Source organism: Grampus griseus (genome assembly GCF_964374135.1).
Source record: "Grampus griseus genome assembly, chromosome: 5".
Classification (NCBI taxonomy): domain Eukaryota; kingdom Metazoa; phylum Chordata; class Mammalia; order Artiodactyla; family Delphinidae; genus Grampus; species Grampus griseus.
In genome coordinates this window covers 74,836,398-74,860,296 of record NC_138998.1, presented here as the reverse complement: position 1 = coordinate 74,860,296, position 23,899 = coordinate 74,836,398, and the positions used below count along the sequence as shown (strand labels likewise).

Here is a 23,899-nt window from a genome sequence, read left to right as displayed (position 1 = left end):
CTTGACCATTAGGGGGTCAAAAGGCTCCATACATGAGTCATACTCTTAATTCCTGAAGCTCTGCTCTTTCCGAATAAGAAGCATAAGCTTCTAAGAAGCAAAGCACAGGGAGCTGGCGAGAAGCAGGAGGGCTGCTGGATTCCCTTTGCAAGGGTTTGGGCTAGCCTGGCACCGTCAACAGCTTATCCACGGCATAAGAGACCAGAGTGGATCCTTCCAGGGCTATGGTCTATGGAATAGTCCCAAACCATACATGGGCTGAAACTGGCCTCTGATGCAGAAGCAGAAAGTATACAGGGCCATTCACATTTAAAGGTACTGCAGCCTTTAGGTCATTCTCTATCTCCTAGGGTTAGAAGGCATAAAGCATCTTCGATGATCTCAAATTGAAACCAAAGGGGAGGGCGCAGGGCTGAGAGCCTTAGCCTTCTCTCATTTGCTACAGTTCTCCTGCCTTCTTTCTTTTCCTCTGCCCTGAGTACCATGACCTAATAAAAATTTTCCTGCTTAGTTGAGACATCAGATCTAATGTCCTCACTGATGGGAACAACAAAAAAAAAGGTTTCATACGACCTGGGTTTTATATAGCTCTCCTGTACTCCTAACCCACTCCCTTCCTTTACAATGGATCACAAAAAACAAGGGCTAGCCCAGGTTGTAGAGACCGCTGAATTCAAACCCTTTATTCTACAGAAACAGAGATCCAGAGTTTAAAGTCGCACATTGACCGGCAAAAGTTGGGACCAGAACCCTGAACCTCTGATTCCCCGTTTCCCCAGCTCCAAATAGAAAATCAGAAAAGGGGTGTTATAGACTACATTTTTGTGTCCCCACCCAAATTCATATGTTGAAGCCCTCACCCCACACAATGCCACTGTATTTGAAGACAGGGCCTGTGAGGAGGTGACAAAGGTTCAGTGAGGTCCTAAGGGTGGGGCCCTTAGAAGAAGAAGAAGAAGCGACATGAGAGTTCCCTCTCTCCACCATGTGAGGACACAGCAAGAAGGTGGCTCTCTGCAAGCCAGGAAAAGAGCCTTCACCAGAAACCAAATCCTGCTGGACTGATCTTGAACTTCCAGCTTCCAGAACTGTGAGAAAATTCATCTGTTATTTAAGCCATGCAGTCTGTGGTATTTTGTATTGGCAGCCTGGGTTGACTAATACAAGGGGATAAAGTAATTTTTATTTGGGGGCCTCAACTCAAAGTTTGGGCATTGAAAAGTGTATACTGTAGGGGAAAGCACAGCATCAGAACTGGCCGAGACGAGGGTCATTCAGAGAGTGATCAGGGGCCACCTTCCATGTGCAATGCCCCAGCCCACAGGTACTTGAAGGCCATTAAAAGGAATGCGTCACTCAGTTAAAGAATTTGGGGAAAGTATCCAAACTATGCATATTCTATTCTGTGAAACAGCCTGTCTGTCCTTTCATGATGCAAGCGAACAAGAAAAACACTGGCCGAGGTACACCTCGCCCCCTTCTGGAACCTTCTCTGGCACACAGTGTCCCCTGAAAACCAGGTTGGGAGGATTGTTTTCTGAGAGAGGAGAAATGAGTCTGACCCTCTGGTTTATAAGCCCTTAGAAAGGCCTGGAAGGGTGGAGGGAACCTTGCCATATTTCTGAGGGTCTGACGAACCCACATGTCCTTTTAGACATCAGGGCTTTAAGCAGCCGCCAGTGGCCTGAACTGGAAATGTTCTCGCCAGTGGAGTGCCTTCAGCACGTGGGAGATACGCCGGCAGCAAAAGGAACAGTTTTACTTATGGTCAAATGTTTTCCTGGAATTTTTAAAGTTAATAAACTTAACAGAATTTTATTTAAGTACGAAGGAAAAAGAAGGCAAAATAACTGATCAGTGTTAACACACTTGTATGTTTACCTCCTATACATTTTTCTGAGTTTTACAAAGTTGTTTATGATGGGCATGTACTACTTTATAATGATGATAATAAACATTGCTCATTCTCTGAACAGTTCAGTATCTAGCATGCGCCAGGAAGTTTTCTAGATGCTGGAGATAACAGCAGTAAACAAGCTAAAGTCCTTCTTCTCCTAGAGCTTCCAGTTAGAGGCGGGGCTTGGGGGAGGTAATCAAAGCGGAGGCAGTGACAGCCCCAGGAGAAGAATTTCGGGTGGAGTGAGAGGATGGCGAGTCCAGGGGGTGAGGTGGTCAGAGAGGGTTCTCTAAGGAGAGGACGTCTGAGCAGAGACCTGAAGGAAGTGAGGGGCCGAGTCAGGGGCCCGGCTGAGGAAAGAGCTCTTCTTTACACAGGGAACAGCCGGGTGAAGTTCCTGAGGCTTTGCCCAAGGACAAGCAGAGGGCCAGTGTGACCACAGTGGAGCGAGCAGGGTGAGGAGTGGTAGGAGAAGGGTCTGGAGAGCCAGGCAGGAGCGGGATGCACTTTGTAAGGCCATGATGAGGAATCTGGTACCAGTCTCAGTGTGAGGGGAAGCGAGGGGAAGGCTGGAGCAGAAAGGGAGGTGATGTGTAGTCTGACATTGTCCTCTGGGATGCCTCCCTTGTTCCAGGGACCACATTGCCCCCATCAGACTAACAGGTCCTGAGTTCCGGGATGGGGATGCTTTCTCTTGTGCGTCCCTCTCCCAAGAGAGGGCTGAGGCAGGAGCTGCAGGCCTTGGGGAAACTGATGGCTCATTTCTCCCCAGGGCTTTCACCTCTCGGGACTCACCTTCTACCGTCAACTCCACTGTCACCTGGCGGGCACCACTACCATTGGTGGCTTCACAGGTATACTTTCCCTTGTCCTCCTCACGGACAGCATGAATCACAAGGCTGAAAGTCCCCCGGGTACCACAGTCCAGCAGGAAGCGGCCCCCACCGGCAATGGGTTGCCCGTTTCTGTGCCATGTCACTTGGGGCTCTGGGTAACCCCGGACCTTCAAGGAAAAGAAGAAAGGGTGAGAGCTTGTACATAAAGAGTACTTCCTATGTGGCAGGTATTGTTCTGGGTGCTTTACATGTATTAACTCTTTTAATCCTCGTAACATCCCCTGCAACAAATACTATTTTCATCTCCATTTTGGAGACGAGGAGATTGAGACGCAGGGTTTTGGTAGATTTCTCGAGGTCTTGAAGGTAGCAAGTGGCCGAGTCAGGCATCCTGGCTCCACAGCCCACCACACAAGTGTCTCTCAAGCCTGGATGCATGACTAGAATCACCAGGGGGAGATTTAAAGCAATACTAGTGCCCAGGTCCGACCTTGGACCAATTAAATCAGAACCCCAGTGTGTGGGGACTGAGCATGGGGATTCTAGAGCAGTGCTTCCTACTCTAACATGAATCACTTGTTAAAAATGCAGATTCTGCTTCTATAGGTTTGGGGCAGGCCTGAGATTCTGCAGTTCAGACAAGCTCTCAGATGATGCTGAGGCTGCTGGTCCCTAGAACTCACCTTGGGTAGCAAGGTTCTAGATCTGAGCTGCCCAGTAATGGCAGCCACTAGCCACACATGGCAGCTGAGCGCTTGAAACGTGGCGGATCCCGAGTTGCACCGTAACTGCACTGTAAACGTAAATTATACGTGGGGTTTTGAAGAGTTAGTATGAAAAGAGAATGTGAACTACCTCGATAATTTAAAAATACTGATTACATATTGAAAAGACAGTCATTTTGGTATACTGGGTTAAATAAAATATATTGTTAAAACTAATTTCACTTGTTTCTCTTCACTTTTTTAATGTGGCTACTAGGAAAGGGACAGCTACATACATGCCCTGCGTGATGTTTCTATCAGGCGGTGCTGCCCTAGACCACTCTTTCTCTACAAATAGTTAGCAGCTAACATCTGTTGAGCGCTAAGTGTTGAGCACTTTTCTAAATACTTGGCATATCTGAGCCTCACAGCAACTTGTTCAGAGAGAAGATACTTTCCCAAAGAGGGGAAAATGCAGAGAGAGACAAATTCCAGGAAATCACCTTGAGTTTCAGAGAAAGTTCCCCAAGGGCGCTGAAACCCCTGAAACTCAACAGGCCCTTTGGAATGGACTCATCTTCGGAGGAGCAGGGCTCAGACTGGCCCGTCAGTGCACAGCCTGGGACCTGAACTGGGGGATTTTAGCACTGGAAATGCACAGAAGACATCACAGAAACCTCCTGAGAGAGAAATTGTTGGCGTTACAAACAGGTTGTAACAGTAGCTTTTATCCATGGATCCACTCCAAGACAAGAGAGCAGAGATACAGATGAAGCCAACCCAAAATTCCCTGGATGACCCCAAATTACATTTACAAAGAAAGCCTTCAGTGACCCACAGCAATACTCCTCCTATACGCCCCAGCAAGGTCAGAGAGGAGGTTTTATCAGCACGTGGGAGAAAGGGGAGGGGAGGTGGCTGTGCCGTCACGCCTGGCCATTGCAGCCTCACCAAGCACGTACCCTATCTCAGGGTGATGCTGTTGAAGGGGACTATGTGCATATTATAATGCCTATTATAATACGAAACAAAGTGTTAACAGCGATTGCCTCTAGGTCTCTCTTTTCCTTTTACTTAACTGTCATTTTCTGATATTCCTGCAAATAACACCCCTGACCTTTGTAAAACAGAAAAAAAATTAAATGAAAATATGTGTTCCTTTTATATTCGTGTGCCTGTATAATGAACGTATAGCACAACCATTCATTAATCTGTGGAGCCCCTCAGGGCACTTAAATCTAGAAATGGAAATAAAAGTGGTACACAAAAAACATTATGCATGTTTGAAGGCAGCAAATGCCACATGTCTGTATAAAACACATCACCTTGTGGCACTATCTTGGCACAAAGGTTCATGCCCAGGAATATCAGAAAATCATGGTGTTAAAGCATTCTTTTTCTCTGTGAAAGCATATTTTCAGGAAACAACTAAGGAAAGAAACTCTTTCCTACAGAAGGAAGCCCCTTGGGAGTCTGGTCCTATAGTGAATCTGCGAATCATCATCTTCTCCTCCATCCTGTCAGGCAGAGCCAGCCTCACCTCCAGATGACCAGGTGGCCTTCTGTCAGCGTCAGAGAAAGGCAGTGCAGAACCCTGGGACTGGGAGGAGGTGAATCATTAACTTCACCAAAGGCGTCCTTAGCATTCCACGAGCAAGTACTCTGGCCCCCTGCAGCGGTGCCAACTCTGTGGCCACCAGGGCCTGAGGCGTCAATGTTTAACTGGGGACATTACAAGTGCTCCAGACCTCAGGGACACAGATCCCTCTTTCCCTTTCCATTTTCCTCTCATTTTCAATTTTTATTTATTTAATTTATCCTGTGCACCAGGTCTCAGTTGTGGCATGTGTGCTCCTTAGTTGCAGCATGCATGTGAGATCTAGTTCCCTGCCCAGGGATCGAACCCAAGTCCCCTGTGTTGGAGGGTGGGTTCTTAACCACTGCACCACCAGGGAAGTCCCTCTCATTTTCTACATACATATACATTCCCCTCCACCCCACACCAACAGATCCACCTTTGCAACACCCTTATATATTAAAATACCCAGTGATTTTTAAACATGCTGAAATTGGTACCACTTAGAAAGCTGTGGTTTGCAATGGACTTTTGTACACCCTGCATCTGAAGCAAAGGCAGGAATTTCTATGACCTTTTTCCGCTCCAAGGTCTGAATGATTTTCAGCTCCAATTCTTATCCTCTCAATAATGAAAAACTTGTTCAACCACTACCTAACGTTACCTAAAAATTACTCAACTTCAAGTAAACTCATTTTTATTGCCGGCCCACTATCCTGGGCTCCTGGGTGGGGAAAGAAGAGAAGTCTGGACTCACACCCGTGGTTGTGTGACAGCAGCCCTGCCCTCCCTGGACACCTTATCTGCCTTCACCATGGGCCTTCCACCAAGAAGCCACAGATGGGGGATTTCTTACAGCCCAGTCTAAGACCACAGTAAAAACCCAGTGATACTTTAGTTTTCAGAGGTCTTCCACATATAGAATCTTATTTGATTCTTGCAACACTACAAGGGAGGTGTCTTGGGTTGGGTTCCCAGGAAGCAGAACCTGAGATAGGGATTCAGGAACCCAGGTCTTAGTCAACGATCAGAGCAGCTGGGAACGGGTGTAGCAGCCTGGTGCAGGGGATCCGAGTGGGGTACCACAAGTGTCTGTGACAGCATGCAAGGCCAATCATACTATTAAGCCCAGAGAGCAAAGGAAAGAGGCCTGGAGAAGTGGATGATTTGCCAGCAGTAAAGTGGCAGATCTGGGACCACAATTTTGGTCTCCAAGTTGAGTGGCTGTCTCTCTGTGCTTCACTGTAAATTCATTTTTTTGGTGACATAAATATTATAGAATCCAAAGCATTAATAAGGGTCTATCTCTAATAGACCCTAAGCCTCCTCTAGGCTACAGCAATATCTGCTCCCCACTTTGGGAGAAAGCCAAAGAACTCACAAAAGTCATGGCCATCCCATAAGCAAGTCTTGGGCTGTTTCCCTGGAGTAACAGGAGGACAGTGCTATAGACTGAATGTGTCTCTCCAAAGTTCGTGTCGAAATCCTAACCCTTAATGTGATTATATCGGGAGATGGGGACTTTGGGGTGATTAGGTCAGAAGGGTGGAACCCTCATGAATGGGATTAGTGCCCTTACAAAAGAGATCCCAGAGAGTTCCCTCACCCCTTCTACCGTGTGAGGACAGAGTGAGAAGCTGGCCAGCTATGAAGCAGGAACCGGACCTCTCCAGACACTGAATCTGCTGGTGCTTTGATTTTGGACTTCCCAGCCTCCAAACATGTGAGAAATAAATTTCTGTTGTTGAAACCACCCCACCTGTGGTATTTCTGTTATAGCAGAAATACCCCAGTGGGCTAAGATAGACAGGGATGGGTGCCATGCACATGCCCAAGACACGCCTAGGAAAGTCAGTGTGGAACAGAGAAGACAGTGTAAGAGCCAGGCCTGAGTCCTGGGTCTGACTTGTATTCCTAGCCTCTTCAGGTTGTAATTCCTTCCTTTCATGGAAGAGAAAACAGCTCTTGATAGCTCAGGCTCCTTCCATTCCTGAAATAGTCTGGATCTAAATAGTGACCCACTTAGCTTCTGGGGGAAGATTCTTTCCTCTCCCTCCAGTCTACCCTGGGCCCCAGCCCACAGCCTTAATACTCTCTAATCCTCCATAAGGGAAAATCAAGTGACCACAAGGAAGAAGGCTTGTGAACATGAGTGGGCAGCCCTGACTTGTCACCATAATGAGTTTTTGGAAATGGCCCCAAAGAGGGTCATTCTAAGGAGAATCATATTTTTGCCACAGTAAACCACATTTAATTGGAGGTTGTGTTCTTGAACAAAAGCCTGGGATCAAGTAAATCAAGGGCATAGCTGACAATCTGTCATACAAATAAAGATATAGTAACCATAACCCCTATAATAATTTAAAATAGTAAAATTGTGCTCCAGTGCCATAAAATGTCCCCAGAGACTTTACGGCCTCAAAAGGCCTTTAAAAGGAATGGGGGCTCATTCTGTGTGTGTTGGATGGTGAGGCGAAAGCTGGGCTGCAGGCGGGCAGCTGCTCACTGCCATGTCACACCAGCTGGCCGTGCTGGAGAGTTTTTCAGAACCTGGTGCTGTCTCAAGATCTACTTAATGATTGAAAGTGAAACATTCTTAAGGGTACTGTCTCTTCATTTTTCTCTGATGTGTGTGAAGGGCTTGCAGTTAATTCCAGTTTGCCCAGGACAGGCTACCAGAGCATAAGCCCAGAACAAGGCCAGGTTCTCTGGCCTTCACAACCCCTACAAGACTCAGAGCAACACATCTGCCTTCTCAGCTCGGTGAGTGGTAGAAAGGGGGTGATTTTGCTGTTTTTGATGATCTCCTGCACGTCTTCTGTTCCTGGGTGGGCCTGTCCCTGTTTGCACAATGCGAGCCCACACAGCTGCAGTGCAGAGCTGGGCAGGACATGAAACTGAGACTCTGCCCACGTTGGGGACGGAGGGAGACCAAAACGAGTGAAACCAGGATTACCCTAAGGCCAGGGTGAAAGGAGACGGCCCGGCAGGACACTGGGGAGTTGGGAAGATACACAAAGAAGACGTGAGCAGTGAGCTGAGAAGTCCTTGGGGCTGGGAACAATAGATGGAGGGGTTGTCAATAAGTATTTCTTTGAAACCTGTTGAGTAACTGAATTGACGATGGGAAAGGCTGAGCCTGAAGAATGGGAAATTAAGGAAACCTGCTGGACAGATGCCCCACCTCACCCCGCCGCAAGCTGGACAAGCTGATTCTGCAACACAACTGTCTCCATGCTTCCTATGATTGCCGGCCTGTCTGTAGCACATCACTCTGAACCTCTTCCCCTGTTTCAAGGCAGCTTCTTCTATAATAAAGAAATTCTCCTATGATAAATGACTAGAACAGGGCTGGTGATTTAAAAAGTGAAGAATAATGGGAAGTTAATCAGTGACGCTGAGGCATGCGTGGAAGAATTCTCTGTCCCATCTCCAAGTATAAGCTCACCCAGATAATAAATGGACATGGATGCACAGAAAGGAGAATTAAAACGTTAACACCCCCAGCAAATCAGACCACAGAAAATGCCTATGAAACTTACATCATGGGTGTATTATGAGAGTGGAGAGTGAAGGGTGAGCCATGGGCATGGCATGACCGAGCTTAGCGGCCTGGGTCTGTGTCAGCAACTGGCACACGGCCCATTGGCCAGGCGGAACTTAATGAAGGCTTTGAATAATCCTGTTAACCAACAGTCAAAAGCCTTAAGTGAACCCACAGAACCCATCAGGAAGAGATCATACCAGCTAAAAACAGCAACTAGTGAGAGGCTTAAACTGCTGGATGCTCCCTGCCCTTAAGTTCAAGTCGTGAAACAGCGAGGACCAAAGCAGTCCCATGAAACACAAAAGCAGAATGTAGAGCATCAGTCTTCAAACTGGCCCAGAGAATGCCACCTGGGCTATCAGGGAAAGATGCTCCAGGTCTCTATCTGTGATCAGCCACTCTCACTTGCTTTTCTTTTTTTCTTTTTAACATTCTTTATCATATTCTTTTCCATTATGGTTTATTATAGGATATTGAATATAGTTCCCTGTGCTATACAGTAGGACCTTGTTGTTTATCCATTCTATATATAACAGTTTTTATCTGCTAATCCCAAACTCCCAATCCATCCCTCCCCCACCCCTCCTTCCACTTGGCAGCTAGAAGTCTGTTCTCTAATGTCTGTGAGTCTGTTTCTGTTTCCCAGATAAGTTTGTTTGTGTCATATTTTAGATTCCACATATAAGCGATAGCATATGGTATTTGTCTTTCTCTTTCTGACTTACTTCTCTTAGTATGATAACTTCTAGGTCCACCCATGTAGATGCAAATGGCATTATTTCATTCTTTTTATGGCTGAGTAATATTCTGTTGTGTATATATACCACATCTTCTTTATTCATTCATCTGTCCATGGACATTTAGGTTGTTTCCATGTCTTGGGTATTTTAAATAATGCTGCTATGAACATTGTGGTGCATGTATCTTTTCAATTAGTGTTTTGTCCAGATGTATGCCCAGGAATGGGATTGCTGGATTATACAGCAACTTGATTTTTAGTTTTTTGCACTCTCACTTTCTATGGCGTTTTCTTTTCCTCTGGCCCAAGACACAGACAACCCCATATCCCTACATCTGCCAGACTGAGAACATCCCGTTTCTCCCACAGAGAGTAGGAGACAGGCTATAGCTTGGCAGTCTTGGGTTATACCTCAGGCCCTTCTGAATGTTTCAAACAAAAAGCTTGATTTCCTTTTATCTAGCTCACCTTATCAATGCATGCACCTTTTTGATTCCCTTTCTTTTTTTAAAAATTTATTTATTTAATTTATTTTATTTTTGGATGTGTTGTATCCTTGTTGCTGTGCGGGCTTTCTCTAGTTGTGGTGAGCTGGGGCTACTCTTCGTTGCAGTGCGTGGGCTTCTCATTGCAGTGGCTTGTTGTGGAGCACGGGCTCTAGGCGTGCAGGCTTCAGTAGCTGTGGCACGTGGTCTCATTAGTTGTGGCTCATGGCCTCAGTAGCTGTGGCTCACGGGCTCTAGAGCGCAGGCTCAGTAGTTGTGGCACACGGGCTTACTTACTTCACGGCATGTGGGATCTTCCCAGACCAGGACTTGAACCCATTGTCCCCTGCATTGGCAGGCAGATTCTTAGCCACTGTGCCACCAGGAAAGCCCCTGATTCTTTTTCAATGACACAAGCACCTAAAATTCTGAAGCAGTCCAACAAAGAAATAGAATTCTAAGTGTAATAGGGAAACTCTCACACTGATGTTTTCCTAGTTTTTCCAAATTCAGAGTTTTCCTATAAAAACAAGTGTTCTTCTGTTTGAACTCTAGTCCTTGTGGGATGGCTGTGGGATTCCAGCCTTACTGCAAACCTCTCTACTCAAAGCCCTGAGTTCTGGCTTTACCCCCATCATGATGGTGTCCAAGGACACGGCATCTCCAGCTGGTGAAGCTGGCCTGGGAGCTCACTCTCCAGTTTCTACTGCCAAGTTGAGATACACTCTCAGATATATTAAAATATTAATAAGAGGCGTGTGGTATCATAGAAGTTTAACAAACTAGTGCTGTGGCTTGGTTTTGTTTGATTTGCTCAGGATCTCCTGCCTACCTTTCCCGATGTAAGCTACTCCTTTGAGGTAGCAGACTCACTCCTCTACCCACCACAGGTGAGTCAGGTGGAGATGCATTAGGCAGCCGCCTCCCGGCCAAAACGCTCAGACTTCCAAAATGAGCATGATCCACGTCAGCCAATCAGAGCTCTTCCCTGAAATTTCAACCAGAATAAAGGGAGACCAAACTGTCTCTTCACAGGGACCTCAAGCTGGGAAGATGTAAGCCTGAAGCTGTCTGTCCACAGCCATATTTTCCCATCCCTGCCCCCTGTTTTCTTGCCTCCACCTAAGGGAAGGAAGCCATGTGCAAAATAAGACATCACATACACAGTGAAGAAGAAAAGAGAGGGAGGCACAGCCTGGCAGAGCTACGGCAGAGCCGGGATCCACTCAGTCATACGAGACAGTACATGTCTTTCACTTAACCCATGGAGTTGGTTTGTCCCTTGCAAACAAGAGTCCTGACTAATTCAGGAAGGTATATGGCATCTGGAATCAGACAGACCTGTGCTGGATGCTGGCTGCACCAAGCAACAGTTGCCTGACTTTGGGCAAGTTACTTATCTGACCCTCAGTTTATACAACTGTAAGATGGGATGATATCACTATCCACTTCCATGGACAAGTTTCTGACCAAATGAGATAGCATATGTACAACAGTATATTAACAAATCCGAAAGGTTAGATCCTCTGTCTCTCCTTTTCTTCAAAGTCAGTAATTCCTTATAATAAGTTACCTTAGAATCCATTCAGCTCCCAGCTTTAACAGCACGAAGCTGTATTTCTGCCCTAAGAAACACCACTACTTTGTGACTTCTGGGCTTGTTGAACCTCATCTTACACAACTCGAATTCTTATAGACAACTTTGAGGCATCACGCCCTTAATTAGATAAAAATCTAACCCTTTAAACTGAAACCACCTTCTGCCTTCGCTGAACTGGCTTATTATTTTTATTTAGAGAGCAAACCCCTTTTGAAAAGTGATCATTGATTTTATGTAACATCACAAAGCACATTTTAAAACAAATATCCACTCTACAGTTTTGTCTGCACCATCATTCCACTCCTGTAATACCACGTGCAACTCTGAGACAGAGGCCATCCCCTTGATTTCTGCCTCACTGGCTTATGCAGCCCTGGAATGTCAAGGGCGTGGGCAAATTTCGGGAAGGAAATAAATCTGGGGTAATAAATCTGAAGTTTCTGGCCAGTCCTGGTTGGATCTGGGGAGACAGAGACATACTTCACTGGCAGAAGAGATGGAGCACAGGGCTCCTCCCCAAATAATGCACAGCCCACTTGGCAACGGCTCACGACCCCTCGAAACAGCACAGCCCAGATGCCACAAGACTCAAAAACTGGCCACAGATTGTACTGGGAAGGTCCCGGCCTAGGAGGACTCTCAAAGAATATGAGGTGATTCTGTTTAAAAGCAAAGGTGGGCCAAAGTGACCAGGGGGTCCCAACAACCTAAGACTATCTCGGCTTGGCCCCCTTGGCTTAAACGGGCTCCCCTGGCAGCCGCTGACCACCCGCTCTGCAGGCACGTCATCGCACAAAGCCTGCATTCTGCTTGGACTCGCCCAGGTGGCAGCCTGCGAGGGAGGTGGGGGAGCAGGTGGGGCTTTGGCAGCAGGACCTTGCGGGCTGCCTGCATCCGTATGGCCAGGAGGGGGTCTCTGTGATGCTGTCAGAAAATACCTGGCACGAAGGGTAGAACGCAGCTGTGTGAGTTTGCTGCTCTATGGCAGGATGTCCTCCCCAGGCCCTGCTGCTCGAAAGTACCCTGATCTGCATAGAGAATCATGCCAGATAAGGAATTGAAAGCTGCTCCCTGGGCAACGTCAGTGTCTGACTGCCCACTGGGCTGAAAAACACAATCAAACATGCTGTCTTAAACTGTTTTCACTCTCACCAAGACAGGTACATGGTCAAAATGTACATTAAGTCATTAAAAAAAAAAAAAAAAAAAAAAGCAGGCCTCTGCTCTACCCCTCCCACCCCCAATTTCCACTTCCTTCAGGAAATCACCTTCAAGTCTTTTAGCCATTTCTTTTGGTATTTTTTTCCCTGTATTTCTAAATAACAGCCTTACACAACTACTTATTTTATTCTTTTTAATTTTAGACTTTATTTCTTAACATCTCTATATGGAATATGAGTTTTCAGCTCTCAAATCTTCCCCCACATAAACCCTTCCCCCCACCCCCACCCCCAGTAACCACATCTGAATTTTTATTAAGCCAGTGTGTTAGTGTTTGCTTCATTCTAACTTTGCTCATTGCCAAGCTACATAGTATATTACTATTACATTTTTCCTGGAGTTAATACCTGCCATACTTTTGGTTTGATTCGTTTTTTAAGAACCCAACTTCTCAAGAGAACTATAAAATTCTTCTCAGCAATGGTCAAATGCATCAGATAATGAATTCATCAGTGGCTTTTATTTTTTTCTTCTTTGGAGAGAGCCCTTCTGGAATCTTCTGTCATTGTCCTCCAATCTAAACTCTATGCTGTCTAGGTCTGACACACAGTGGTCCAGGGACTTTCAGTCACCCCTCCTCTTTAACCATCCACTTTGGTTAAACATGTCGTCTTCCAGTGGTTTCTTAAGGACAATTTAACCTTTCTTAAGGTTAAATTTTTAAACCTGGCATTTCCAAAAGTATCAATATTCTACTTTATACTCAACTTACAGTTTATCTAGGAAAGGAATTAGAGCAGAAAATCTCTTTCTCTTCAGAATTTTCAAGGTATTGCTTCATGGCATTTGCAGGCAATGATTCTGGCATCCAGTGTTGCTGTGAGAGGTACAATGCCATAGAGGTCCTTCCTCTATGACCCGGTGTGTGGTGTGTGGTGTGTGGCGTGCGTGTGCATGTGTGTGTGTTTTCATTCCAAATTTTTAGAATTTTCTCTTTATCCCTGACAGTCTAGAGTTCCGTGACGATTTGCTTTGGTGTGGGTCTTAGTTCACTCATTGTATTGGACCCTTGGTAATAGGTCTTTTCGTTATTGGCAATGCATATCTTCCAATTGTGAGGAATTTTTGTGTTTTGACAGTTCTCTCTCTATTGTTTTTTACTATGTTCTCTTTACAGAATTCCCGAGTTGGATATTAGCCCTACTAGACTGACCCTTTACATTTCTCTTCTTTTCTCATTTATTTTCCCCTTCTTTTTGTTCTCTCTGGGAGACTTCCTTGACTTTCATCTTCCAGCCAGTCTATTGAAGTTAATATTTTAGCTATCATTAATTTTTTCAAAAAATCTTCTTTCTCAGTTTTTCAAAACTGCTTTGAATAAACTCCTCTTCTTGTTTAATGGAAGCAACATCTTATCTCTGCGGTGAGATGAAATGTCTTCAAAGTCTTCTGTAGTCTTCTGTTCCTACTTGGTTCTTTTTCTGGTTCTTTTTGTCTCTTTCATAACAGAGGCTTCCCTTGAACAGCTGATGGTCCTTCACTGACTCTTCACGCATGTGAGTGAAGAAATTAAAATCTCTGTGCACACAAGTGGGGCCTTATCGATTTGTTGGATCTCCCAGTAGTGTGAATGGGTAAAAACTCTCAACTATCCATATCTGTGGATCTTGTTTCTTGAGATGATCAGTTTTCACAAAGAGAAAATCTTCTGATTCCCTGCTTAGGTGGTGGTGGTTTGGACACAGTAATTAAGTCTGTCTACCAGCATTTGCGACTCTGACTGAGGGAAGGCCTTGAGGGGTCTCATCTCACACGGTGACTTTCACTTGGCCCCTTGCCCTTTCGAGTACAACACCTCACCCTGCCTGCAGCTGTGCCTTGTGCCCAGGAGTTGAGAGTTGGTCAAGTTCAGTCTGTCCTCAGAGAAACTTTGATCTTTCAGGTGGAGGGGAGGAGCAGTGGCCCGGCACATGGAGTATGGAAGGGGACTGGGGACCCTAACTGCTCCTTATTACATTTTCTTTTTTGCAGTACGCGGGCCTCTCACTGTTGTGGCCTCTCCCGTTGCGGAGCACAGGTTCGGGACTCGCAGGCTCAGCAGCCATGGCTCACGGGCCCAGCTGCTCCGCGGCATGTGGGATCCTCCCGGACCGGGGCACGAACCCATGTCCCCTGCATCGGCAGGCGGACTCTCAACCACTGCGCCACCAGGGAAGCCCACCTCCTTATTACATTTTTAACCAATCCTCCAGTTTTCAGTTTCATTCCACAACCCAGGCTTTCAAAATACACGGTGCCTCCCACGTCTCAGCCTCTTTAGGAATTGTTTTGGCACAGGCAGGCTTACTTTTTCTTATTTCCCACTCCCTAGCCACAGGCACGGCACAACACAGAAAGCTAAAACCCGTCAGCCAATCATCTATTCATTTTCCACCATCCATCAATTCGTTGACATGGCTCATCAGCTGCTGTCTCTCTCTCATTCTATTTGTCCCCACAGATTAATAAGTTTTCATTTTCTTTTAATAAAAACTCATTTTAAGGATGGCTATCATAAAAACAACAACGACAAAACAGAAAATAAGCAAGGATGTGGAGAAACTGGAATCCCTGTGTACTGTTGGTGAGAATGTAGAATGGTATACCTGCTGTGGAAAGCAGTATGGTGGTTCCCCCCAAAATTAAAAATAGAATTACCATACAATCCAGCAATTCCACTTCTGGGTATAAACCAAAAGAACTGAAAGGAGGGACATGAACAGATATGTGTACACCCATGTTCACAGCGGCACTATTCACACAGCCAAGAGGCGGAAGCAATCCAAGTGTCCATCAATGGATGCCTGGATAAATAAAATGTGATATATACATACAATGAAATATTATTCAGCCTTAAAAAGGAAGGAAGTCGTGACACATGCTACAACATGGATGAACCTGGAGGACATTAAGCTGAGTGAAATAAGCCAGTCACAAAAGGACAAACACTTAGATGATTCCACTTAGATGAGAACCTAGTGTGATGATATTCATGGAGACAGAAAATAGAATGGTAGTTGCCAGGGCTGGGAGGAGGCGTGAAATGGGGAGTTAGTGTTTAATAGGTACAGAATTTCCGTTGTGTAAGATGGAAAAAGTTTGGGAAATGGGTGGTGGTGTTAGTCGCACACCATTTGAATGTATTTAATACCACTGAACTGTACGTACACTTAAACACGGTTAAAATGGTCAATTTTCTGCTATGTATATTTTACACGATAAAAAAATCAGTGAGTCATACATACGTGGATCTATTTTTGAACTCTGTTTCAATTATCTGTATGTTTTTACCCCTTTGCCAAATACTACACTGCCTTTGGTACCATAGCTTTATGTTAGGTACTAAAATCAAGAAATAAGTTTGAAAACATATAAATCAGACCAAAGTCGCTCCTCTATTTAAAAAATTTCCAATGGTTTCTCACTGTACTAAGAATAAAACCCAATTACCATGGCTTACAAGGCCCTGTGTGCCCTGGTCCCTGCCTATTTCTCTCCCCGCTCCATCCTTGCCCACTGTACCCCTGCCACACAGGTCTTCTCTCCACCAGGAAATAAGATGAAGACAACTGGTACTCTACCCTGGAGCAGGTCCCCACCTGCGGGATGACAGGGGCACGCGATCGACCAGAGCACGCACGGTCAGTGCCGCAGAAGAGGCGTGGACGGAGGACTGAAGGAGCCCGTGGAGGATGGGGGGAGCCCCGTGGTGGCACTGCTGCTGTGAGCTGAGCAGGACTCCGGGGGCCACCTCCCAATACAGCGTCAGCCCCCAGGGAGCTGGGGTGGGGTGGCGGATAGAGCTGGGTAGGTGAGAACCAGCCACTCAAGTCTGACTAGGCAGGAGATGGTTCCCAGTAGCTCTGCCAGCCTTGAGGCAGCCCCTCAGGATCCCCACCCGGATGGGCTCAAGGAGAGGTGAGCGGAGATGGATCCCAGGCCAGGGCAGTGGGAGCACAGCCTGGGAGGAGCCCTGGGGCTCCAATCTCCCTCCACACACATCCCAGTGTCATCCGGGCAGTGATCCACAGCCACTTCTGCCTGATTCATTGCTCCTGCCAACTGAGTCGCATGCAGTGCAGCTCTTGCACAAGCTGTTGTTCAGGAATTTTAGGGCAGGGCCCCAGGGGACACAGGAAAGAGAGCAGAAACAAATGCCAGGACCCTCACAGAAGGTCCCATTGTGAACAAGCCTGTGCATGGTGGTGGCATGGGTGTCTGCTGGTGGCATGTTGGGGGCAGGGAACGCCAAAGGGGTTCGAGTCCTAGTTCGAAACACACATTTAAAGCAGATGTAGACTTCCCAGTCCGAACCACTGATATTTCTTTTCTGAAGAAGCATCTGGAAAAATGGAGGGAAAAGCTGCCCAGTTATTTAGTAAAAACAAACCCCAAACTTTCCTTTCCCCCCTCCTGCCAATGTCCCTTTGAAGTATGTGATCCTCAGGGATCCACGGGGGCTGGGGCCCAGCTATAATCACTGGCTAGAAGGCTAGGATACCTCCCCAGCCCCCAAAGCTGTGTGCTCAGGGTCAGTGGAGCCTGCTTCCGCCTGACCAACACATGGCTGGTCGAGAGGAATCAAAACCAACCCATTTCCCAGACTGCTACAAGAGAAGCTTGAGGGTTTCCTGTGTTGGGAGCTTTGCAGCCCAAATAGCCCTTCTCCCCGTGTCCTAGAATATCCCTAGTGAAAGGAGGAGGGTAAACAGTCTGCAAAAAGCCTGGGCATGCGTTTTCCTTTCTAATCACAGAGTACTGTAAGAAACGCGATAGGCGCCACTGTTAGAGCATCAGCGTCGAGGAGCCTGTAGGCTGGGCTTGGCCACGGCCTCAGTGTGGGTAACTGCTCAGAGGATTCCAGGTGCAGTCCATGAAGCTGCTAAGCATGAGTGGAGGTGCTGGCAGGCACTGGGGTCACCCTTATAAGTTAGGGCTCTACTGACTCAGAGCAAGTCGGCTACAGACAACTCCAGGCCTGAGGAACAGGGAAGAGGTAAGAATGGGTTTGCCAGTCCCTGGGGGAGTGTCAGGAAGCGGCAGTGAGAAGCAATTTACAGGGAAGAATGGTACCTCTGGGGTGCCTTCAGGGAAGAGGGCTGCTGAAAAGATGGCCTGGTTCATACTTTGTGTTGCAAAAAGGGTCAGCTTCAGGTTGGCTACTAAAGGGTCTGTAAACTTCTTGTGCCCCTAAGAATCCACTTTAGCCTAGAAAAGCTTAACTCTTTCTACTGCCACCACTCTCACCTTCTCAGAGAGACCCGAGCCTCTGGGAATTCTGGTAACACTTTCTGCCTCTCACCCGACACCTTCCCATGGTAGCTGCTTCACCCACACTGGGGCCCACTGTAGCCTGAGCAGGACAGGGAATTCCTGGTCCAGATCCCAAGGGGAGGCAGGCCAGTCTGCAGCCCAGAAGGAAGGGGCATGCCTGGGGTCCAGAGCCCATCACTCTCAGTGGCAGGAGGGAAGCGTGAGAGCAGTGTTTATTCCAAAGCCGTTTTCTGTCAAGAGCCTCTCAGCCGGGTCCAGGGCCGGGGTCCCATTTCCAAGGTTGGTGTTTTTCCCTTCCTTCTGCTGGACAGGGAGAAGTGGAAAAAACCAGCACTGCCTTGGCCCTCAGCTTCTTTGGAGCTGATTTTGCTCCCCCTGGCAGGGTCTGACATGCAAACCACAAACACGGGCCACAGCAGCGTCAGAGTCCTCAGCTCTGCTCCCCAGCTGGGTCACCAGACCCGCGTGACTCACCCAGGCAAAGATCCCTGACACCACTCAGGGCTCAGGCCACTGCTGCTCCTGTCCTCACTCCACACCTAGGCCACAGAGGGCCTACTTCTCTGAATATACCTGTAGTCTGCGTACTGGGGACAAGGCTCCCGCTCTAAAGAGATAGTACTTATTTTCAAAGCTGAAAAGAAATATCCTGCAGCCAGGGCTAAATGCCAGTACAACCAATTCTCAGTTATTTCCCTGATGCAAAGCTCTATTTCTATTTGTCTACAGGATGTGTCCTACATCAGATTTATCCTCCGAATTTTGTCCTTTTAAAAAACGCTCACCGTACACCATTAGGTGAACGTGATAGATACCTTAGAGACCTGCGGCTAGTGGGACCAAGAGAGGAGCAGTTCCAAGACACCACACCCTCCCCCTCTCTGCCCCCTCCTCCAGAACCACTCACTCCCCACTAGAGAGTCTCCCCAATTATCCAGCGCCCTCTGATCTCTCTCACCGCCCAGCTTTCAGAACTTACACTATTCTCTAAAGTGACCGCATTTTAAAAACAAGCAGACATTTATCTGTTTAAAATCAGGCCTGTTCCAGGAAATCTGGGCCAAACTAATCACCATTACATCACCTTTCATATTTCTTTCTGCCCTACAGCAAGCACAGTGACCATACTTTCCATATAAAATCAGGACATATTATCTGACAAGAGATTCATGGGCAACCTCCAGGTGCAAGGAGGAGTTGGTGTTATAAAGTCTCAACATCAAAACACTGGAACTCCAAGAATATTTGGATGACTTTACTGGAAAAAATGAGAATATTTTGAATCAGAATGGCTGACAACAATCTGAGATGTCAGCAGCTATGACAGTAACACAGGTTATGCTTTTTTTTTTTTTTTCTGTACGTGAATGCCTACATCTGCTTTATTCATAATAGCCCAAGTTGGAAACAACCAACTATCCATCACACAGCTTATGCTTTTGTTTATTCCAGGCACATTCAGCATAGCTCCCTACAAGACTGTGAGTTACCTAAGAGGGGGAACTAGACATGTTACCTATTTTGAAGATCTCTCCATGTCCAGCGGGACTACTAAATCCACTACTGAGTGGACGGTTGACTGATGTCTCTCCTCTCCCATCTTTAAGTCCCAGCTCAACTATCATTTCAGAAACACCTTTCTTGATGTCCCAAACTCGGTCATGCTGTTATGCTTTCAGGGCACCCCATGTTCTTTCTTCAGTGGGTTTCATCAGAGTTCATAATTCATCTATATTTAGTTATTCTTGCCTGTCTCATAGCACTAGACCACAACTGCTTGTGGAAAGAACTACAGAGGTTTGGCTCATCAGTGAATCACCAACTCCTTGGCACGTAGTAGGTGACCAACCAGCTTTTCTACATTAATGACCTGGTCTCTCTGGTAAGTCCCAGGACTTCATATTTCTCCTTTGCACCAACATTGTTATTAATTACTTGAACGAAGACTGCAAAGCTGCTCGTTGAGAACTAGAGTTAGCATCAATACTGGGGGCACAGAGGCTAACAGAATCAACATGCTAAAAGAACAAATGTCCAAATAAACAGAAAGTTAGCAGAGAACAAGTACTGTGAAGGTTCTAAATCATCAGCTAGACAAAATCAGAGTGGCAGGGGCAGCTCATGTGTCAAAGGAGCTGGCAAGAGTCTCCTAAACTTCATCCAGTCTTAAGCTATACTACAGAGCATGGTGTGTGAACAAGGAGAGGGCAGCCGCATGCTGCCTGACCACCACTGCCAGGTGCCACAGGTTAACTGGACATGGATGAAGGGGCTCATGATCTGTGAGGTGATGACCATGCCTACTGCCCCTCTGGCACCTTGCCGGTGCTCAACAAATGTTTACTGAAGGAACATAAAGGCTAGTTGATGGAAATAGGTATATTTAGCCTGGAATAAAACACACCACAAGGAGGACATAACTGTCTTCAAATATATAAAGAGCTCTTGTATAAAACAATCATGTGCTGCATAGCTCCAGAACAGGGATGAACAGGTCCAAAATCTAGGCAGATTTAAGCTGATACAAGGAAGGGTAACAATACCTGAACAATGAAAGGGACCAAGTGTAACATGATAGATCTCCATCCCCAGAAGTCTTCACAAGGAGGCTGGAGAACCATCTGGCTGGGATGTTGTCCAGGGAAACTTCATCCCCTCTAAGATGACTTCCACCCCAAATCCTAGTCTTCTAAGAAATTAACAGAGCTGAATGCATAAAGGTGAGAGAGAACTTGAAAGAAACATTACATTTATGCTATAAATAACCTTTGTGCTATGAATACAGAGCTTGGAACGATCTGTTCCTTGAAGGGTTTAATGAACTCACCCACAAAACTATGTGGATCCAGCATGTTTTCAGGAGATGTTTCCTCAATCTTCTAATTTCTTCCACTGAACTTTTCAGGTTTCCAATTTCTTTTTTTAGTCAATTTTGGTAGTTCCTATTTTCTTAGAAAAAATACATTTCTTTCAAGATTTCCAAATGTATTATCAGAGCTGAACACGGAAATCTCATTTTGTCAACTCCAGATCTGTGGTTAGAGTCTCATTTCTAAATTTTATTTATATTTCCTGTTTTTCTCTGGTTGGTCTGGTTGGCCTTGCCTATTTCCTATTTCCAAGACTAGTCCTTAAATATATTCATTAATATCATTTTTCTACTTTTAATGAACTCATGTCTTTTATATAAATAAAAGAAATGGTCTCCTTTGGTTTGTTCTATTATTTGATTTTGTGAGTTGAATAATTGGTTCATTATTTTTTAGTATTTTTTGTTCTATAATAAAAACATTAAAGACTATGAATATACCTCTGATACTGGCTTTAGCCAGTTATAAACCAGCTACTCAAAAAGCAAGATTGTTTTCAAATCTAGTAGCTATTACCAGTTAGAAAAGGTACACACACACACACACACACACACACACACACACACACACACACACACTTCATCTAGGAATAAACTTAAGATGTGCAAGGATCTATGTAATGAAAGTTTCAAAACTTTCTAAACAACATATGAGAAGTCTTGAATAAATAAAGAAAAATATTTTGTCCTTGGGTTAAAAGTAATCAGTGGCATTATACTATTAAATATGGAAATGTTAAAAAGCTATAATATTAAAATGTTAACTGTCTTGGTTCGGATACAAAAATACATACATTGATTAATAAAGCAGTCCAGAAAATCCAAAAACAATCTCTATACATATGACTTTAGTACACGATAAAAGTGCCTTCAAATGAATGAGAAAAGAATAAATTATTAAGTAAATATGGATCATTTTTTTAAAAATCACATTTAAGATCCCTACCTCACACTACACAGAGAAACATCCTTTTTTTTTTTTTTTTTTTTTTGTGCGGTACGTGGGTCTCTCACTGTTGTGGCCTGTCCCGTTGCGGAGCACAGGCTCCGGACGCACAGGCTCAGTGGCCATGGCTCACGGGCCTAGCCGCTCCGCGGCATGTGGGATCCTCCCGGACCGGGGCACGAACCCGTGTCCCCTGCATCGGCAGGCGGACTCTCAACCACTGCGCCACCAGGGAAGCCCAGAAACATCCATTTTGATTAAAATGTTAAAAGTTTAAAAAAAAGCTAGAAAAAATGCATATATAATCTTAGGGATTCCAACTATGATAACAATGGCAGAAACTATAAAGATATTTAGCCACTTAAATTTAAAACTTTTGTACAAAAGTAAAGTTATGACCAAAATTAAAAGGTAAATGAATGAAAACTATTTGAATTACATATAGAAAACAAAGGTGGAAGTTCTTAATACATAAGTTTGTATAACTAAGGAAAACGAGTACATAAAGAAAAAAGTAAAGGGTATGGACAAGAAGTTCATGAGACAGACAAACATATAAAAAATGTTTAATTTAAAAGTGATCAAGTAATGCAGATGTAAAGAATGGACTTGAGGACACAGGGAGGGGGAAGGGTAAGCTGGGATGAAGTGAGAGAGTGGCATGGACATATATACACTATCAAATGTAAAACAGATAGCTAGTGGGAAGCAGCCACATAGCACAGGGAGATCAGCTCGGTGCTTTGTGACCACCTAGAGGGGTGGGATAGGGAGGGTGTGAGAGAGACACAAGAGGGAGGAGATATGGGGATATATGTATATGTATAGATGATTCACTTTGTTATACAGCAGAAACTAACACACCATTGTAAAGCAATTATGCTCCAATAAAGATGTTAAAAAAAAAGTGATCAAGCATATGTGAAATAAAATGTGATACTGTTCATTATTAAAGTTTGTTAATTTAATAGGTAAAGTGATAACCAGTGCTTATAAGAGTATGGGAAAATGAAATTCTTAAACACTGCTGATGTGAGAGTTACAATTTGAACTTCATTTTTCTTACCTATGAAATTAACATAGTAATGGTGATCTTACAAGGCTGTCTTAACAACTTGGAAATAGCTATCAAAAGACTTTAAAAGATTCAATAAGTCTAATATCTGCCTTAGGAATTATCGAAGTTGTCCATGATGATGGATGTAAGTTTAAGTTATTTAAAAGAGCAAATATTGTAAATCCAAATGTCATGTCCAAAACTTAATCTATTTAAAATAACTATCCAGCCAGATGGTAGCCACTGGGGATGGAAGCTGGTCGTGGCTACAGTGGCGGGCACACCATCATGTCCCAGAAGGAATATTCCGTCAGCACTGTTTAAAGGAAGGAAACTGCAAAGCTTTGAAATATTCATTTTTGAATGTAAAAGATCAATTTTGGATGCCAGATCAATTTAGAGGATAAAAGGATACTGACAGGATGTTGAAACCAAGACGAAAACAGCAAAAGGATTTACTCTACTCATTAAAACAGAGAAGCCAAAATAGGAAGCATACCTTTTGTCACATCTGTTTCATTGGACCAGCTTTTCCTTCCATGGAACACTGGAGAATATGGATGAGTTCTGTTTTTGAATATGTATGAATGATTCTCTTGCTCTAAGTTATTTTTAGAAGAAAAATTTAATTGAACAATTATGGGCTGAGAGTGAATAAATCTGTTTCAAGAATTGTTCTAAGGCATATAAATTAATTAAATTTAAATAATTATGGTACAAAGATGGGATGAAATACTATACAGCTATTAAAAATTATAATTTTGCAGCACACAAGAAAACATTAAATATTAATTTACATAAAAGGGCAACTTATAAAACTACAGTTATTTAATATGTATAATATGGTGTTTAATAACCATATATGTTCCTCCTGGTATAAAAGGAGAAAAATTGAAAGGAAATATACAAGCATAGAAACAGCTTCTTTCTCTGGTGGTGGGATTGTTTTCTTTTCTATACTTTTCTGTATTTCCAACTTTTTTTTTTTACAGTGAATATATTTTACCTTCTTGAACAACACCAAAAACATTTAAAAACCTAACTTACTGAAGTTCAAATTATGCAAATTTTCTAGGAGCCCATTTTTTGGAAAGTAACTAAAAAAGAAAACGGCTGTGACTAAAAGTCCCCTCAGAAAGGAAGACTGAGGGAAGGGCACGCCATACTTG

At 44.7% G+C, this 23,899-nt stretch overlaps 1 protein-coding gene across 8 annotated transcripts in view; it reads right to left on the bottom strand.

The window, feature by feature from the left end:
- MYLK (myosin light chain kinase) overlaps nucleotides 1-23,899 on the bottom strand; it is a gene marked incomplete at its 5' end in the record, with an annotated part of 266,723 nt that overhangs the window by 128,687 nt on the left and 114,137 nt on the right. For all 8 annotated transcript variants that reach the window (XM_082655466.1, XM_082655462.1, XM_082655468.1 and 5 more), the window contains one exon: nucleotides 2,693-2,900. In XM_082655466.1, the coding sequence (XP_082511592.1) occupies nucleotides 2,693-2,900 (208 nt within the window). The remainder of the gene's footprint in view (nucleotides 1-2,692; nucleotides 2,901-23,899) is intronic.